The sequence below is a fragment of the Colossoma macropomum genome, unplaced genomic scaffold (assembly GCF_904425465.1).
Source record: "Colossoma macropomum unplaced genomic scaffold, Colossoma_macropomum, whole genome shotgun sequence".
NCBI classification, from domain to species: Eukaryota; Metazoa; Chordata; class Actinopteri; order Characiformes; family Serrasalmidae; genus Colossoma; species Colossoma macropomum.
Window position 1 is genome coordinate 37,783,538 of NW_023494785.1, and position 18,376 is coordinate 37,801,913.

The 18,376-nt window shown below is 40.8% G+C and overlaps 1 protein-coding gene across 3 annotated transcripts in view; it reads right to left on the reverse strand.

Moving 5' to 3' along the window:
* The window catches only part of cadm4 (cell adhesion molecule 4), a 283,735-nt gene that overhangs the window by 72,781 nt on the left and 192,578 nt on the right, over positions 1-18,376 (reverse strand). For 2 of the 3 annotated variants that reach the window (XM_036593362.1, XM_036593344.1), the window contains exon 1: positions 15,381-18,027. The exons of the other annotated variant lie outside the window; for it this stretch is intronic. In XM_036593362.1, the coding sequence (XP_036449255.1) occupies positions 15,381-15,465 (85 nt within the window). In that variant the 5' untranslated portion in view covers positions 15,466-18,027. Of the gene's footprint in view, positions 1-15,380; positions 18,028-18,376 lie in introns of those variants that run through there. 3 annotated transcript variants of the gene reach the window in all.

Consider the following 18,376-nt stretch of genomic DNA (forward strand, 5'->3'; position numbering starts at 1 on the left):
AGGACGTGAGTGAATTATCCACTACTGTCATCATATTTTCATCAGAATATTGTTGATTTTGCATTTGAGACCTAAATATTGAGCCAAACTTTCTCTTCTGAGTTTGTGCGTGTAAATATGTAAAGACAAAGTATGAAGTGGTCCAAAAAACTTCAAACACCCCTGACTTTAAAATGATTATTTCAGGCTTTACAGGGTGAATGTTTTTTTCTTTAAGTCAGTAACGCTACTTCTTTCAAATGTAACAAAAAATCTTACATAGTGCAGCTTTAATTTCAGCTGCATTGTGGCAGCATATTGCGTTGAAAATCAAGGCACATTCGTACTTTTCTGGATGAATCAAAGACGTGCGTTTGTACCCCCGCGGTTTTTCCAACAGATTTTTTTTCCTTTCTTTTTGTTCCCAAAACTACACTGCTTTATTCTTCCTCTCACTTCAGCAGGCGGGCACAGAGCAGGCTACAGCTGGCTAGAGCAGAAGAAATGAGGATCTTGCGAATGAAACAGACAGAGAACAACAGAGAGAGAGAGAGAGAGAGCATGAGCTTAAGCACACAGAATTAGTTTGCTTCACAGATAATGTACTTTATGTGCAAATCACTGTAGTGTAGTAGTTAAATCTGTTTCTGTATCTTGATCACATCTGCACATTTGTAGCATGTAGTGCATCACTGTCTTACATACTGCACGCGTTTACCACAAACCAAGCAAGCTAACCAGTAGCCAAATTGCTAATAAGTCTGAGAGGAAAGTTTAGGGATATGTTCATCTTTGGGTAGTTAGCTAGCTAGCGAGGGAAGAGAGTTACAACAGACATCCAGGGCCATTTTTTATCCCAGTTCATCCCTGCTGTTTATTGCATCTATGCATTTCTTGCACTTGTGAAATACTGCACATTATCTAAAACCCTCTCAGGTTGGACTTAAAATAACCTGCCTTTTGTTATGGAACACCTCCAGTCTAAAGGACAGAACCAAAGTTTAAAACCTGTAGTCTGCTGACCAGCATACCAGCATCCAAAACACAACATATGCTGGGTTTTGCTAGCAGGGTATGCTAGCTAGCCTTAAGTCTAGTTTGTATAGTAGGGACTGGCTAGCTATCATAATAGCTAAACAAAAGAAAACCACTACTAAAAACCTGTAAGGTTCAACGTAGCTTCAAACAACAAGCCTTTCATTACAAAAAATACCTTCAGTTTACAGGACAAAACTGAAGCGCTAAATATAATCCAGTAAATAGTGTTTAGCCTGTAGTTTGTATAGAAAGTATGCTAGCTAGCTAGTGTAACAGCCAACTTTTACTAAATTTAACAGGCATGTAATAAGTAACTGTAAAACCTTAGCTAGTTTAGCTGACAACTTCAGCTAAATTAGCCATTGCGCTAGCTCATTTACTTCATACTAGCCAGCCATTTTAAGTCATTTTGCCTCTTTATTTTTAAGCACTGCATTTACTGCATGGAACTTCATCCATTAAACTGAAGGTTATTCTATAACAAAAGACTTTTTTAAGCAATCCCTGCTGTTTATGCTGGTCTAGCGCTGGTTTAGCTGGTCACAACGCATTCAGCTATTATAATAGCTAGCTAGCATACTAAGTAAGTACATTACCCAACTATGATAATTGCAAAACAAGAGTAAGCCACTACGAAAAACCTATCAGGTTCAATGTGGCTTCAAAAAACAAGCCTTTTAAAAAACCTTTAATTTACAGGACAAAACTGAAGCGCTAAATCCAGTAAATAGTGTTTAGTCTGTAGTTTTTTATAGAAAGTATACTAGCTAGCTAGTGTAACAGCTTTTACTAAATTTTACAGGCATGTAATAAGTAACTGTAAAACCTCAGCTAGTTTAACTGACAACTTCAGCTAAATTAGCCCTTGTGCTAGCTCATTTACTTCCAAACTACATGCTAGCCAGCCATTTTAGGTTATTTTGCCTCTTTCTTTTCAAGTCCCGCGTTTATTGCATGTAACTTCATTCTGTCCATGAAACTGAAGGTTTTTCTATAACGAAATATATTTTTGAAGCAATCTCTGTTTTTTATACTAGTGCAGGTTTAGCTGGTCACAAAGGATGGCCATGCTGGTTGACCAGCATACAAGCATCCAAAACACAACATATGCTGGGTTTTCTAGCAGGGTATGCTAGCTGGCCTTTAGTCTAGTTTGTATAGCAAGTACTAGCTAACTATCATAATAGTTAAACAAAAGTAAAACGCTACTAAAACCTGTCAGGTTCAGTGTGGCTTTAAATAAGCCTTTCATTACAGGACAAAACTGAAGCGCTAAATCCAGTAAATGTAGTGTTGAGTCTGTAGTTTGTATAGAAAGTATGCTAGCTAGCTAGTGTAATAGCTAACTTTTACTAAGTTTTACAGGGATGTGATAAGTAACTGTGAACCTTCAGCTAGATTAGCTGACAACTTCAGCTAAATTAGCCCTTGTGCTAGCTCGTTTACATTTGCAAACTACATGCTAGCCAGCCATTTCAAATTATATTGCTTATATATTGTTTTTTATAATAAAAGACTTGTTTTAAAGCAATCCCTGTTGTTTATGCTGGTCTAGTGCTGGTTTAGCTGGTCACCCAGCACAACCATGCTGGTTGACCAGCATACCAGCATCCAAAACACAGCATATGATGGGTTTTCTAGCAGGGTATGCCATCAAGCCTTTAGTCTAGTTTGTATAGTAAGTACTAGCTAGCTATTACAATAGGTAAACAAAAGTAAACCGCTGCTAAAAACCCGTCAGGTTTAATGTGGATATTAGCATCCAAAACACAGCATATGGTGGTTTGAGGTGGTTTTTCTAGCAGGGATGTTGAACCTGATGCCGCTATGAGCTGCAGGAGAGCGTTAATGCAGTAATAAAGCACGACTGTAGCAACACTGGCAGCCTTAATCAGTTTTGAGACATTCTTTCTCAAGTCTGAGGCAACTCAACTGTTAGCGCTCAAAATGCTACGTCACTTTCCATCCGTTATGGTAATGCGGTTCTATTTTAGCACTCACTCTGAGCACCGATAAACAGCACATCTTTATTTTCTATCTCCTCAACCTCAACTCCCCTCTGTTTTATTCTTCCAGCTGCTGAGTGCTTGATAACCTCTCCGTCTTAATTGATCCTCCTCTCTCTCGCTTCGTCTCCCCATGCTCCCTCTTTCCGCTCTCGTTCTCTCTCCGTTTTCCTGATTACACACGCATCTGTTCAGACCACCTGAAGTTCTAATGCGTTTCGCAGGAGAGAGTGTCGAGAGGCTCTAACAATCGGGAAGCTTTTATAGGGCGCGCGACGTTCTGCGTTTGCCAGACTACAAGCTCCAGATAATCAGGAAGTTCTATGGGGCGGCTTCTTCTTTGGTGAAGTAGCTGACAGATTCTTCTCCTTCTTCTCTCTCTCTCTCTCTCTCTCTCTCTCCCTCTCTAACTCTGTGTCTCTCTGTCTCTGGTCTAAAATTAAAACCCTATTTCTCAGAGGAATCTCGCTCACTGCCAATCAAATACAGTTATGAAAAAATATGCGGCAGCTATAAATAATACATAATCCTTTACAACTCTCCTCCTCATTACCCCGCTCACTCTTTTCTCTTTTTCTCTTATTTTCTCTCTCTCTTCCTCTTCCTGTCCCCATTCCTCTCTCTTTTATTCCCATCTCAGTCTTTCCTTCCCCCTTCCTTTCCGAAACCTCCTAATTCGCTGCCTGCGTTTCCCCCCTCTAATCTCATTCTCTCTTTCTTCCACACCTACGCACCCACTCCCCTGCTCTAATCATCTTCTCTTTCCTCCCTCCGCACCCTCAATCTCGCTCCTTCTCTTTCCCGGCCGCCCCGCAGTTTGTCCGTACTTTTCCTCATTTCGTCCCCCTCCGTCTGCTCTCTTCTTTTTCCGTTACTTTAACCTCCTCCTAGTTTTATTCATCTGCTCACACGGATTCCCCCTTTTCTCTCTCTCTCTCTCTCTCCCTCTGCTATCTCTTCCAGCAAAAGAGCCCTGTTTGTTTTCTATCTCTGAAATGTGATTTGTTCTGCGGCTCAGGCTTAGAGTATAATCAGCCTGCTTTTGTATGTGTGTGTGTGAGAGAGAGAGAGAGAGAGAGAGAGAGAGAGAGAGAGAGAGAGAGAGAGATCAGGAGAGGGAGAGGATGCACTCAGAAAGAGAGAAAAGAAAGAATGAGACAGAGAAAGTACAAGTAACATGGACTGGGAAAGAGAGAGAAAAGACAGAATGAGTGTAAAAGATTTAGGAGGCACTGAGAGATAGACTGAGAAAAGAAAGAATGAGAAAAAGAGTGGCGCTAAGAAAGGCAGAGAGCAAAGAGATAGACTGAGAAATAATGAAACTGAAAAAGATAGGGAACGAGAGAATGAGAGAAAAGGAGAGAGGCAGAGAGAAAAGGAGGGCACTGAGAAAAAGAGAAAAGGAAAATGAGACTGAAAGAGAGAGGGACTGAGAAAGAGAGAGAAAAGGATGACACTGAAAGAGAGAAAAGAAAGAGAGAGAATGAAACTAAAAATTGGGATTAAAAGACAGGAAGAAAAGAATGAGACTGAAAAAGAGGCAGGGAAGAAAGAATGAGACTGAAAGACAGAAAAGTGACAAAAGAGTGAGACTGCAAGAGAGAAGGGAAGTGCCCTGAGAAAGAGAGAAAAGAGAAAAAGAGAGAGAGAGAACAAGATCAGGAGAGGGCGCACTGAGAAAGAGAGAAAAAAGAGAGAAAAGAAAGAATGAGACAGAGAAAGCCAAATAGAGAGGGACTGGGAAAGAGGGAGAAAAAGAGAATGAGACTGAAAAAGAGACAAGAAAGAAAGATAATGAGACTAAAAGAGAGAAGAATTGAGAAAGAGAGAAAAAGAAAGAATGAGACAGAAAATGAGACTGAAAGAGTGAGGGGCAGGGCACTGAGAAAAAGAGAAAGAATGAGACTGAAAGATATGGATTGAAAGACAGAGAAAGAGAAAAGGATGAGACTGAAAGAGAGAGAGTGAGACTGAAAGAGAGAAAGAAGAAGAAAGAGTGAATGAGACTGAAAGAGAGAGAGGAGGACTCTGAGAAACAGAAAAGATAGATAGAGTCTGAAAGAGAATGATTGTGAAAGAGAGAAAGAAAGGGTGAGACTAAAAGAGAAATAGAGAGTGAGATTGAAAGACAGAGGGAAAGAGCACTGAGAAAGAGAAAAGAAAGAGAGAGAGAATGAGACTGAAAGATATGGATTAAAGAGAGAGGGAGGAATGAGACTGAAAGAGAGACAGAGAGTAGGAGGACAAAGAAAGAGAGAAGAGAGAATGAGACTGAAAGAGAGACAGAGAGAGGGGGATGGCACTGAGAAAGAGAGAGACAGAAGGAGGATATTAAAAAAAGGAGAAAAGAGAAAGAAACTGAGAAAGAGAGAGAGAGACTGAGAAAGAGAGGGAAAACAGAATAAGACTGAAAAAGAGAGGGAATGAGAAAGAGAGAGAGAAAACAAAGAATAAGACAGAAAAAGAGAGGGACTGAGAAAGAGAGAGCGAAAACAAAGAATGAGACAGAAAAAGAGAGGGAATGAGAGAGAGAGAGAAAACAAATAATGAGACAGAAGAAGAGAGGGGATGAGAAAAAGAGAGAAAAGAAAGAATGAGAAAAAGAGAGGGAATGAGAAAGAGAGTGAAAACAAAAACATGAGACAGAAAAAGAGAAGGAATAAGAAAGAAAAGAAAGAATGAGACAGAAAAAGAGAGGGAATGAGAAAGAGAAAACAAAGAATGAGACAGAAGAAAACAAAGAACGAGACAGAACTTCTTCTGAAGTGAGAAAGAGAGAGAGAGAACAGAATGAGAAAGAAAAAGTGGGAATGAGAAAGAGAAAGAAAACAAAGAATGAGACAAAAAAGAGAGGGACTGAGAAAGAGAGAGAAAACAAAGAATGAGATAGAAAAAGAGAGGGAATGAGAAAGAGAGAGCGAAAACAAAACATGAGACAGAAAAAGAGGGAATAAGAAAGAGAGAGAAAACAAAGAATGAGACACAAAAAGAGAGGGACTGAGAAAGGAAGAGTGAAAACAAAGAATAAGACAGAAAAAGAGAGGGAATATAAAAGAGAGAGAAAAGAAAGAATGAGACAGAAAAAGAGAGGGAATGAGAAAGAGAGAGAAAAGAAAGAATGAGACAGGAAAAGAGAGGGAATATGAAAGAGAGAAAACAAAGAATGAGACAGAAAAAGAGAGGGAATGAGAAAGAGAGAGAAAAGAAAGAACGAGACAGAAGAAGAGAAGGAATGAGAAAGAGAAAAGAAAGAATGAGACAGGAAAAGAGGGAATATGAAAGAGAGAGAAAACAAGGAATGAGACGGAAAAAGAGAGGGAATGAGAAAGAGAGAGAAAACAAAGAATGAGACGGAAAAAGAGAGGGAATGAGAAAGAGCGAAAACAAAGAATGAGATAGAAAAACAGAGGGAATGAAAAAGAGAGCGTGAAAACAAAGAATAAGACAGAAGAAGAGAGGGAATGAGAAAGAGAAAAGAACAGAGTGAGACTGAGAGAGAAAAGCAGGAAACGCAGTGATGATGGGAAGGGGGGTGGTGATGGTAGTGGGGGGGGGGCAGAGTCTCTCTCCATTCCCGACCCCTCTAATTACACATCTCCACTTGATGTTCATTTCTTTCCTCCTTTCTTTCCGTCCCCCTCTTCCCTCTATTCTTCCCGCTGCTGTTCTCTGGGTGCTCTCCTGCGGTGGCAAACGCTCCTTCCTCTCACGTTTGATCTTCTATTTATGCCGCTTGCTGCTTACATCCTTCTATCTCTGCATCTGCTGCCGATCTGTTCTTCCTGTGCTCCTTATCGCCGCTTTCCTCTTGCCTCTCTGCGGAAATGCGCTCTATTCGTCTCTCCCCCTCCCTCTTTTCTTCTTGACCTTCACGTTCTTAACACTTCTGTTCCACCGCCATATTTCACCCATATCGCTCCCCCAAGCTCACTCGCCCTCCGCTCGCTCCATTTCATCCGCTCTTCTTCTCTCTCCATCACTCATGATTGCCTCTCTCTGCCTCTCTCTCTTTATCATGGTGGTCCGCATCATATTTTTTTACGACCGCAACCTCAACCTCGTCCTCGTCTGGCGTCTTCGTCATTAAAGGATATTGTCTTTAATAGCCTTTATTTGTTTGTCTAGCATTTTGTAGTTTGCAGTTAAATGCTATCAGACAATCATTTAACGTTTAATTGTTAACATTTATAAGTCTAATTTTTCTGTGCATAATAAACCTTTTCCACTGTATTTGGCCTAAAGACCTGTTGCTTAGCACCATCAACTGTTGGTTAAAGCTGCTATAAATAGGCTAATTTAGCAACTGTTTCAGCGCTGCAAGGCAAATTTAGCATCTGTTTTCTTGCTAATGCTAATTTTGAAGGAAACACTGATGGACACCATACATAAAGGGTCTTGTTTATGGTAAATCCAATTAAAAGTGGACTAAAAAAAGCTAATTCGGGCTTATTTTTGAGGGTGGGCTGTTTTGAATGTATTTTTTTTTTTTTGCTAGCTGGTGAACGTGGAAAGAAGCTAGATAACTAATAATACTGCTGTCGTAACTGTCTTCAAATCATTCCGAAGGAAAGAATGAACTACTCAAACGACAAAACCAATTCATCAGATCATGAGGACAACAAGCTAAATGCTACAGTTAGCTGTCTATGTATCTTACCTCAGTTTGGTTGTTTTTCTCTGGCTGCATCAGCGTCTGTTTTCTTGCTAATGCTAATCCTGAAGGAAACACTGATGGACACCACGCGTAAAGGGTCTTGTTTACTTTTTATGAAAGTCCAATTAAAAGTGGACTCCAACTACAAAAGCTATTTTGGGCTAATTTTGAGGGTGGGCTGTTTTGAATGTACATATTTTGTTGCTACTGCAAACTTGACAATAGTAACATCATCTCAAGTTTCAAGTTTTACACTGACAGATTTCATTTTAGGCAAAAAAAACATATTTTGATGGTTGTTGTGCTGTATTAAATGTATTCATTTACATATCGCTATTAGAAGACAACATTTTTGTCGTTTTTCAGTTTTCGGCATAATTTGAACATGCTTGCCCTTAATATTGTGTGTTAATTTCATGATGAATGGACCAAAAGAAACGGCCCAAAATGTTTTTGGAAAAAAGTCTGGTTCCATTGACTTGCATTAAAAGTAAAGTATGTTTTCAAACGATTCAAGAACAACAAGCTAAATGCTACAGTTAGCAGCATAACTGGCTGTCTATATTACCTCAGTTCTTTTTCACCAGCTGAAAGGGTAAAAATATGTGTTTAGCATCAATTATGTGCTAATTTAACATTTAATTTTATGCTGTTGTTACTTTTTTATATGAAAACAGTGCGTAATACACTTACCCCATTGTATCTGGCCTGATGGCCTGTTGCTTTTGTTTAGCACTATCAACTGTCAGTCAAGGCTACTATAAACAGGCTAATTTAGCGACTGCTTCAGCACTTACAAAGCAAACTTAGCCTCTATTTTCTTGCTAATGCTAATCTTGAAGGAAACACTGACAGACACCATACGTAAAAGGTCTTGTTTACTGGTTATGGAAATCCAATTCGTGTTCTGTTGCTTAATGAACACATTAGTTTTGACTACATTTTGCAGCTTCATGAGCATATGTGATGGGCTCCAAAATGCCCATGCACTTCAAGGGTGACCACTTTATCTGATTATTCTTCCTCTTTTTTGGTTGCTGCCCTGTTGCCGCAGTGTTTTTGGATGACAGGCATCGCAGGAAAGGGCTTATGAGGAAATTTACAGGCCTATTACAACACGCTGGCCTGCTGTAGATAGCCTGCGGCCAGCTCCGAAACACAGGCCCTCAAAATCCTTCAAAACACTCACACACACACACACACACACACACACACACACACACACACAGACACAGACACAAAATCACACTTGCATCCCACCAACCTGGCTCCTATCCCTGCTAGCATCTCACATTCAATGGCAAAAATGCTTTATTGGCAAGAATTATATAACGCTCACGATGCCAAGGCTAAAGACCCAGACACTCTTTCTCTCTCTCCCTCTCTCTCCCTCTCTCTCATCCACAGAATGATCTTTTGTGGATCTAATATTCTGAATATATGTTCAGCTTCCCTCCAGCTGGCAAAAGAAGCCTGGTGCTGCTGAGACAATGGTTATTCAAAGCCAGAGAGAGGGAGGGAAAAAGCGGTGCGAGAGGTAGGGAGATAGCGAGAAAAATACAAAAAAAATAAGGCAAGGCATCCTCCGCTCTCATGTTGGGCCGGTACCGAAAGACAGCAGCCGCGTCCTTGCTAAGTAACAGGCTCGAAACTCGGAGGGAGAACACAATAGTAGGCACACGCAGCAAAATGTTCCTCGAACAGATGTTTCCCTTTAATGCCCGGCCCTTTCCCGGGGGCCGTATTTATCAAGCTTCAGAGGAATACTGCTGATCCACCTTTTTTCGCCTTTCAGATCCGTATGATTACCATCATAAGGACATAAAGGAAGATAGGCCTAGGTCAGCAGTCTTACAGAGAGAGTGGCTGCATGGGCCTTGGTGATCTAAGCACTAGGGATAGGCGAAATAACAATGTGTCAGTGGACTTTGCTGTTTATTTGTGCAATTGTTTAATCAAATGTGAATAATAGGGATGAGCATTACGTCTAATTTTGATATTCGAGTAGCCGTAGGAGGAATGGACATCCAGGTAACAGCAGGAAAGGTAAAACAAGGCCTCAGGCTTACATTTTTTAGGTGACAACACTGGTGTTGCACAAAAATATGAAGGTATTGTAGCATGAGGCGTGGTGGTGCAAATCGGCCAAGGGTGGAGACTCTTGGAAGGTGCTGCACTCACAGAAGGAGTGACTTTTCTTGTAAATAAATTGTTGTTAGCTTAATGAGGTGCTGAAATGTTGCTCGTGCCAGTGTTAGCGCCCACCATAAAGTGAAGATGTAAGGCTAGACGTATGTTTTCTTATCTAAAAACAGGCGAGGTACATTGGTAAGTTTTCTATGTTGGATGAGTAATGGAGGCTGCCTCTTTAGATGAGCTAATGAGATAACTGAGCTAACCAGGGTCAGTTTAGGCACTAAAGAAGACTCATTTTCTTCTATATGAAGTATTTTCACCTCAGTGTATGATTTGTCAACATGTTATTTATTATAGAAATGTATTTCCACTGTTTTTGGACCTAGCCAACAACTAGCCTTGTTAGTGATACAGCTGCGCTAACTTCTTGGCAACGTTATTTAGAATTTATTCAAGCACTCGTGCACCTCTTTTTTCCATTTTTGAAACTTTCGCAGGCAACATAAGCTCTCTCAACCAATCACTGTTGTCTTGTTGGTGTTGGCAATACTTTTGATAAACGTTGAAAGGATTTGTTTGTCCTTTGCTTCATTAAATGTGGTGCTAGCATCTTCCAGAGCAACTTCAAGCGAATTCTGGACATACAAGCTACATGCAAAAGCAGTGAAACTCTCCATACTTTCTTTGCTTTGCCAAAATTGCCCAATATTATGTCCAATGTTTGTCCTTTTTGGAGACAAACATTGGACATGGGGAGCAAATTATACATCCATCATTTGAATACATTCTTCTGCCTGTTTATTTCTTTCTTACAGTGTGAAACATTTTGAAAAAATTCCAAAAATGGCTAGTACCGTCTGGTACCGAGAGTTCCGGGTTTATGGTTTTTAGTACGTGAGCTAGTTAGAAAGTTAATGCTAATATGATTATTAGCCTCCACTGAACTGTGTTTTTGCTTATATTTTCACACTTGTGAGAGAAAAATATGAGCTGTGTTTGATTCTACACATGATTCTGTGTAAATGTAGATATTTATATGCAGAACAGTGACGTACATCACTTCATATCAGCTAATAAGTTAAGATAACTAGCAACCAAGTTAGCTAATTAGATGCTAGGTAGCTAATCAGCCAAATTAGGTGTTTAAGAGGGGTACAACATGAAACCAGTCAATTAAATTTGTTAATGACAGCTCCAGCTGTCTTAGGCAGGTAGAAAATGAACTAGAACTAGAACCATAAGCTGGTTTTCATTTGGTTCAGTGCTTGTATTTGAATGTGCAATAAAAAAGCACCCAAAAACAACAAGCAGTGCATAGTAAGTGCATAAACTGCACAGTAACAAGTAGCTGATTGTGTGTTCACTCAATATGGCATCATTTTTTTTTTCTTATTGTTTGTTTTTCACCTACCACAGTTGCAGTATGTAGCAAAATTATTCCAATACTACATTTTTGCAGTCTTAATCATGATATTTGCCATATTGCACACGCTTACTAAGCGCAAATTCGCCTCAGAGGTGATCCCCGTAGAGCGGCTTTCATATCTTTTCCTGCCATACCGCTCCTGCCTCCCTATAGAATCCTCCTCTCCTCTTTCTTCTCTCTCTGTAATCCCTCTGCATCTTCTTTCACTTTGTTGCGGAACATTTGTCCATTTTCTCCCTCCCGCTCTGTTCATTTTAATGCTTATTTTAACAAGTCCTTTACAACTACAGCCACTATCTTAGATCCTCTGGCACCGCTTGGCTTCCCATTTCTTACATTCAGTGGTTGGCATTGGATCATTCATTTGGTGCCATTGCTCCGAAGCTTTGGAATGCCCCCTTCATAATTGGCCCACCAAGTTAGGACAAAACTCATACCTGAGAAAGAATTTCAACTGATTGATGTGACGAACTGGTATACCATACACTATTATTATTATTATCATTATTACCATTATTATTATTATTCATCTTACCCAGGCTCTTTGTTTCCCCCTGTTTCCTTTTGACCTTGTGTGCTCTCTCATCATCTTCCTTTCTCTTCCACCCACCAACCCCCCCATGCACACTTATTCATTTCTCCACTGATCATAAATATGTCATACAGCTCTGCATCTGTCCATCGACTCACTGTCCACCCCCCATCTCTCTCTTCCACCCCCACCTCAGTACCCTCACACACTTCTGCCCATAAATTACCTTCCACCGAAGAAGAGTGAGGGATGGATAAAGAGGGCAGGGAGAAAGTGGCCAGGGAACAGGGACTGGCGGAGAAAAAAAAGTAGCTGTGCGGGTGGGAGCAAGTGATAGCAGACAGGGAGATGAGGGCCGTGCACAGAGATAAAAAGAGAAAGTCAAAAAGGAGAATAAGAGCTTCGCAAAGGGCATGAAAAGGCAAAGGGAGGTATATTAGTACTTCAAGTGAAACAATGATTCAAAAGGAAGTAAAAGTAGCTTTCAAATAGCAGAAGTGGGCAGCATACCAGTGTATCTGGTTGACATTGTTCTTAAGGTTTTACTTTCATCATTACCAGAAGGCCACAAATAAACACAGATAATGCAGTTTACAAGCCCTCACCTCTTTACCTAAGTCCCTCACCCCTCAAGTAGTGAGCTGCAATCTGAGGTAAGTCGGCCAAGTTTGTTGTCGAAGGAAGGACCCAACATCAGAATGTAATGAGTTCAAGCAGCAACAATGCTGCAACTGGCGATCAGCTGTGTTTTTAGTATCCTCAAAGTGCCTAAATGTGGGTGGTAGGAGAGTTAAACCTGCTCTGGCCCTGGAGCTAGTTAGGGAAAAAGCTCCCCTGCGTCGTCGCAAACAAGGCCTGGAGGCAGAAATCAAGAAGGGTCAACAGCTGGAACTACTGTAATGCTCTTCTAATGTTCTTCTCCAACTCTCAGTGATGTCAGGGTCAACACAGCTCCAAACAGCGAGCCTTAATGGACCCCCCCTCTTTGAAGTATGCTGATGTCTCGGTAGCTAGCTAGCTAAATTACCTGATCAGCACAGAAAAACAAAGAAACTCTCTCTCTGAAAACAATTTTAAACCTTTCAGCATTTAATGCACCATCAATGGCACTGAATCGTACGTTTCTGCTGGATAGATACCACTATGCAACAACAGGTATTCTATTTAATGATAATAATGTGGAACAAAAGCATTCTGAACACATTTGGAACGCACATTAGCCTGAGGAGTGGCAGTGAGGTAGGTAGATCTGATGTTCTTGCAGAGGTACTTGGTGTTTAGATGAGCTGATCAACTTCCTGGCTTTGAAAACTGTTTTGCTGTGTATTCATGAATTCACTTAGAGGTTTGTTCTTGTGCCGTTTTGAGAAGCGATCTGCTGCTTTGTCAGAGAAGCTGATATGTAGGTCAACAGTTTGGAAAGTTAATAAGCTTGTTATTGTCATACTGTTGTAGGCACAATTCAAGTAAGTTTTATCTTTCTTTTTTTCAGTTTTTTTATGCAAATATGATGCTGCAGCCCTCCCCAAATCCCCAGCATTTCCCGCACTTATGATTGCTATAAAATTTTCTTTCACTTTTTTCAGTATCATTTTCAATAAATAAACAAATTCTGCAAAAACAGTTTAAATTCTTTGTAAGTAAGTAAATTTTATTTATATAGTACATTTAACACCAAAGTGCTTTACCGTAAAACACAAAAAGGACTTCCACCTTCCAATCACCACCACTTTACACTGACACAACAGTGGACAATCTTCAATCCACAGTTCAACTCTTTAACAGCTGCTGATTGCTAATCAATAAATGTGTGTTTTAAGCTTAGTTTTAAAAACAGCCACAGATGGCGCCTAATATCACTTGGCAAAAGCACAATCCCCTTTTGGTTTAAGACAAGATTGTGGAACAGTTCAAAGTGACTAGGATGCAGACCTTAAAGATCTTAAGGCCCCCATAAAACTTGTATCTCCAAAATAGTAACTTTACAAGAGATGGAAAAAACATACTTTGCTTTTAATGTAAGTCAGTGAAACCAGACTTTTTTCCAGGTCATCTTGGGTCGTTTCTTTTGGTCCATTTATCATGAAATTTACACACAATATAAAGGGCAACAGGTATTTTCAAATTATGTCAAAACTGAAAAACGGAGACATTAATGGAGATACAAGGCTTTCTTCCGACAGCAGTTCAGCCCCACCCATTCACGATGAAGTTATAAGGAGTGTTTCGGCCTGGACTGCCTTAAATAAGGCCCAGGTTTATTTACACTGAGCACAGCATCAAAAACAGCCTGTTTAATCATGAGGGATAAAGAAAAGCTGGAACTTTACTGGAAATCAGCACTATAGTAGTTTTAAACAAGTACTATGTGAAAAAGTTTCGAGAGCTGTTAAGTTTTCTTTCTTTAACAGCTTCTGAATGGCAGTGCAAAAATGTTGATGTGTCTTCATTATCATTTAAAACCAAGAGAAACAGCTACCACTTTTTTGTCTGACATTGATTTATGTGGACCGTCTGCTGAGAGCTAAACAACCGTCTACCCATTACATCACAAGTGGCAATCATTGGGGTACAAGCACCACACGCCTTATGCAGTCGGTAAAGGCCTTTTTGTGGAAAGAACAGAAATGATGAATGGTGTTTTGAGAATTGCCTCTATTTATAACTGATGAGGAGAAGGAGAAGGCCAAAGAGGGCCACATTTTACACACACTGACCTTTTGACCTTGGTTTGGTAGGAAATAGGTTTTTAAGAAAGTTCAAATGGAAAGCAGTACAATTGTTGACATATAGCTACCATCGGAATAAAAACTTGGATCTCCATTTTTCAGCTTTTGACATAATTTGAAAATGCCTGTTGGCCTTCACATTGTGTGTAAGCTTCATGATGACTGGACCAAAACAAACGGCCCAAAATTCTGGTTCCTTTGACGTACATTAAAAGTAAAGTATGTTTTTTCCTTCTCCTGCAAAGTTACCATTTTAGAGATACAATGTTTTGTGATACATTAGCATAGCTATTGAATGGAATCATTTTACAATGACTTTGCAATTACTTCTTTCCCTGTATTTTAACACCAAAGTGCACCACCAAGTTTCATTTTTTTTAGGTTAAAATCACCGTAATGTTCTCCTGGCGGACCATGCCTCTGGACCAAGCCTTTCTGAACTTTCATCTTAACTGCTCGCACATTTGAATGTCTGAATCTGGTAGGTTTGAAATGATTAGCCTCGTGATTACCATGGCTGTGAATAATTCTAAAGAAAACTGAGTACTGTATGGAATGAGGTATAATCAGTAGTGTGCTTGATGTTTAATAAAGTGTTTTCATTATAACAGGAGATAATTATGTACTATGAGATAATTATAAAGCTCTTTGAACTTAAATGCACTTATTTGGCTTATTTGAACAAAAACTATGGAAAAAAAAATCAGAATCACCACTGCTTGACGTAAGCATTTTTAAGTAAAGATTGATCCTCAAAAAGAAATATTAGGATTGGAAGCATTAATACTTCAACACTGATCCCTAGAAGATGGACTGAATAGGCATATAGATGAGACAGAAACGGAGACAGAGAAGTAAAGAGAGAGAGACTTTGACTTACAGCAGAGGGAGAGAAGAATGGTGGACTGCAAAACGAGGGCACTGAGAGAACGAGTGAAACGGAGAGATCGCTGGCCTGGTCTCATTGTGTATTGAGTCTCAGAAGCTGATCAATGACTCTTCTGTAGCTGGGGCCAGCACACTTCTCTCACACACACACTCATTCCACTCTCACACACACAGACTTTGCTGTCACACAGCTGAGCCTCAGCTAAATTATAACCACTAAACAGCACTACGCTAACACAGCAGAGGAGAGCGAGTGTGCAGCTAATTATAACACTTCACCAGCAGTACCCAACCATTCAAACACTCATCGTCGCGCTAACGCACTCTTTCATAACCCATGGCTGATCTCCACAAATTAAAGTACTCCAACCTTCATGTTTAAGGACAAAAAACCCTCTTAATGCTGCATAATTTCCACACTTACTTATGCTATTAACCAGGACTACTGTTAACACGCAAAGACTGTGTTAATTTGTTCTGCGCTTTGATAATGAATAGCACACACGAAGGAACAGGGGTGGCTATAGCTTGTCAAGAGTGTTCTGCTAATACTGTGCAGCTGTAGCCACCACCACTGTGGCTAACAAGCGAATTTACTGTTCTCCTGCCTATTTTTCTGAACAAGATGTCTTTTGGGGGAGCTGTTAGTTCTTTTTTGAGGCTTTTAATGCCAACACAGAACAATTTGGCCAAGGGAGCACTGCTGAAAAGGCTATTGTGCTGCTACAGCCGTCACGCTAGCAAGCGAATTTTGCTAGCCACTTTCCACCAGAAAGCTCTTCTAGACAAGATTTCTTTTTGGGGAGCTGTTATTTTTTATGAGGCTTTTTAACAGTTGTTAACACTGAACAGGTCAAGAGAGCACTGCTGAATAATGTGTGACCACAAATGTGATGCTAGCTAGCAAACTCGGCTAGGCACTTTTCTCCAGTCCACCCTTTTTACCAGAAGATGCCTCTTTATGGAGCTGTTCGTTCTGCTGTTTTGAGGCTGTAAATGCTGCTGTAACACAGATTGGTTAAGAGAACCCTAATTATTTCTGTGTGCTACAGCTAGCAAATCTATTTTTTCATGAGTAAGAACGCTTTAGTCCTTTTTAAGGCTTTTAATGCTGCCGAAAATGTTTATCAAGACAGCTTCTACAGCCGTTATCCTAGCAAATCTTCCACCAGCATAAAAACTCTTTTGCACATGATGCCTTTTTGTGGAGCTTTTAGCTTTTTCTGGATGTTAGCTCCTTTTTAGCACTGTTAATCCTGCTGTTATACACAACAGTTTGTGCAAGAGAGTGACACGGCTAGCAGTTACATTAGCATGCAAAGTTGCCGCTATCCACCAGTCTGACAGTTCTTCAACACAAAATGCAGCTGCTATTGTGTTATTGTTGCTGTCGTAATGCCGAAAATAACACACTAGTTAGCAAACTTGGCCTATCCACCAGTATGATACCTCTACAAGCCTTTTTTGGGGGGTTGTTGCTTCTTTGTTAGTGCTGCTATAGCACACAACAGTTTTGATTTTCGTATCTACCACAAGACTTGGCCTTCAGCTCTGACTGTTGTGCCTTCTAGCTAATGCTCATATCTCCACAATACCGAGACCGGCAACAATGCTACATCAAACATCAGATCAATACAGGTTTGCGGTAGGGTGAACCAGCTCTATGCAACTTCATCTGAGGAAAAGATAAGCCTCAAGCTCTATAAGGGAGAAAAAAAAAAACAAAAGAAAAACAAACACACCTCAATGAGCTTTCTTGGGAAGAAAGTGCTAGTTCTTCAGTGCTAACAGTACAAAAGCCTTTTTTTCTTCAAAATGATACTACAAGTTGTGTCCTTCATAAATACTAATTAGCCTTGCAATTGTAGCTAGCATATGTGCTATCGTGTTCAAGCCAGTAGCAGTTGAAGCGAATGAAATCAGTCCAGTAGCTACAGATCCCGCCACGCTACATCAAACACACATCAAATATTAAAAGCCACTGCTCCGACAAGTGCCAAACTGAGACCGAATTTTAGACCGAATGTGTAACAGCACCAACCTCACTTCTACCCATCAGTGGGTGCGATATGTCTCATCACACGGTGCTGAGCCCAGCCTAGCAAAGCGCCTCGCTCTACTGCGCACAGCTCCAACACACACACTTTCACGCTCCCACAAACACACACTGGCACAGTGGCAGTCCTGAGGTGCGACGCGCCTCTGACTGGCAGGGCTAATATCCACAGTGTTGGAAAGGCGGCGAGAGCGTAGGTGAACTGTGTAGCACGTTGCTATCTGATGGAAGGCAGTGGCTGTGTCATCAACAGATGGTAATAAAACTGCAAGCCAGCCAGGGCCTCTGGTAAATAAATGGCAAGCCAGCCAAGGCCTCTAGTCAGCAAACCCTGCTGCAAATGAATACAATATACAGCACCAAGCGCAAGAGTGTCCCTCAGGTAGCTACGGCAACCGCGCTTCCAATCAGTTCTCTCCAAACCACCAGGCTCCTCTGTGGTCAGTAAGGTTCAGTCACTGCCGAGTTACTTCACTGCCTCCTCGTTTCTTTTCTTTCTCAACCGTTTTCTGTCCTCCTCTCCAAGACGTCTCAGCTCAGACTGTCCTTCATCTGCTCTGTCCAGCCGCTGTCCCTTCAGTAATCCCAAACTTGAGCCTTGGGTGGGTTCTCTGCCTCCTGCTTTTATAGCCCTTGTCGCCTTCATGCACATTGTTTGCACTGGGATTGTGTGTGCGTGCCCAAGCCTGCAGATGTACATCCCAAATATCAGTGATTTTTGTGAAGGCCGGCTGACAATGGCCTCCATTCAGATGGCCGAACAGAAGGTCAGTCACACACTCCTCGTCTCTTTTCATTCTGGGTTCTTCAATTTGGGTTTTTTTCCTGTGCCATTGCTCTCTTTCTGACCGGCCTGACAGTTCAGTGTCTGTCAGGCACACAGAGAAGCTTCACAATGTCACGAGCTGCTTCTTTCACTAAATGTTCTTGAT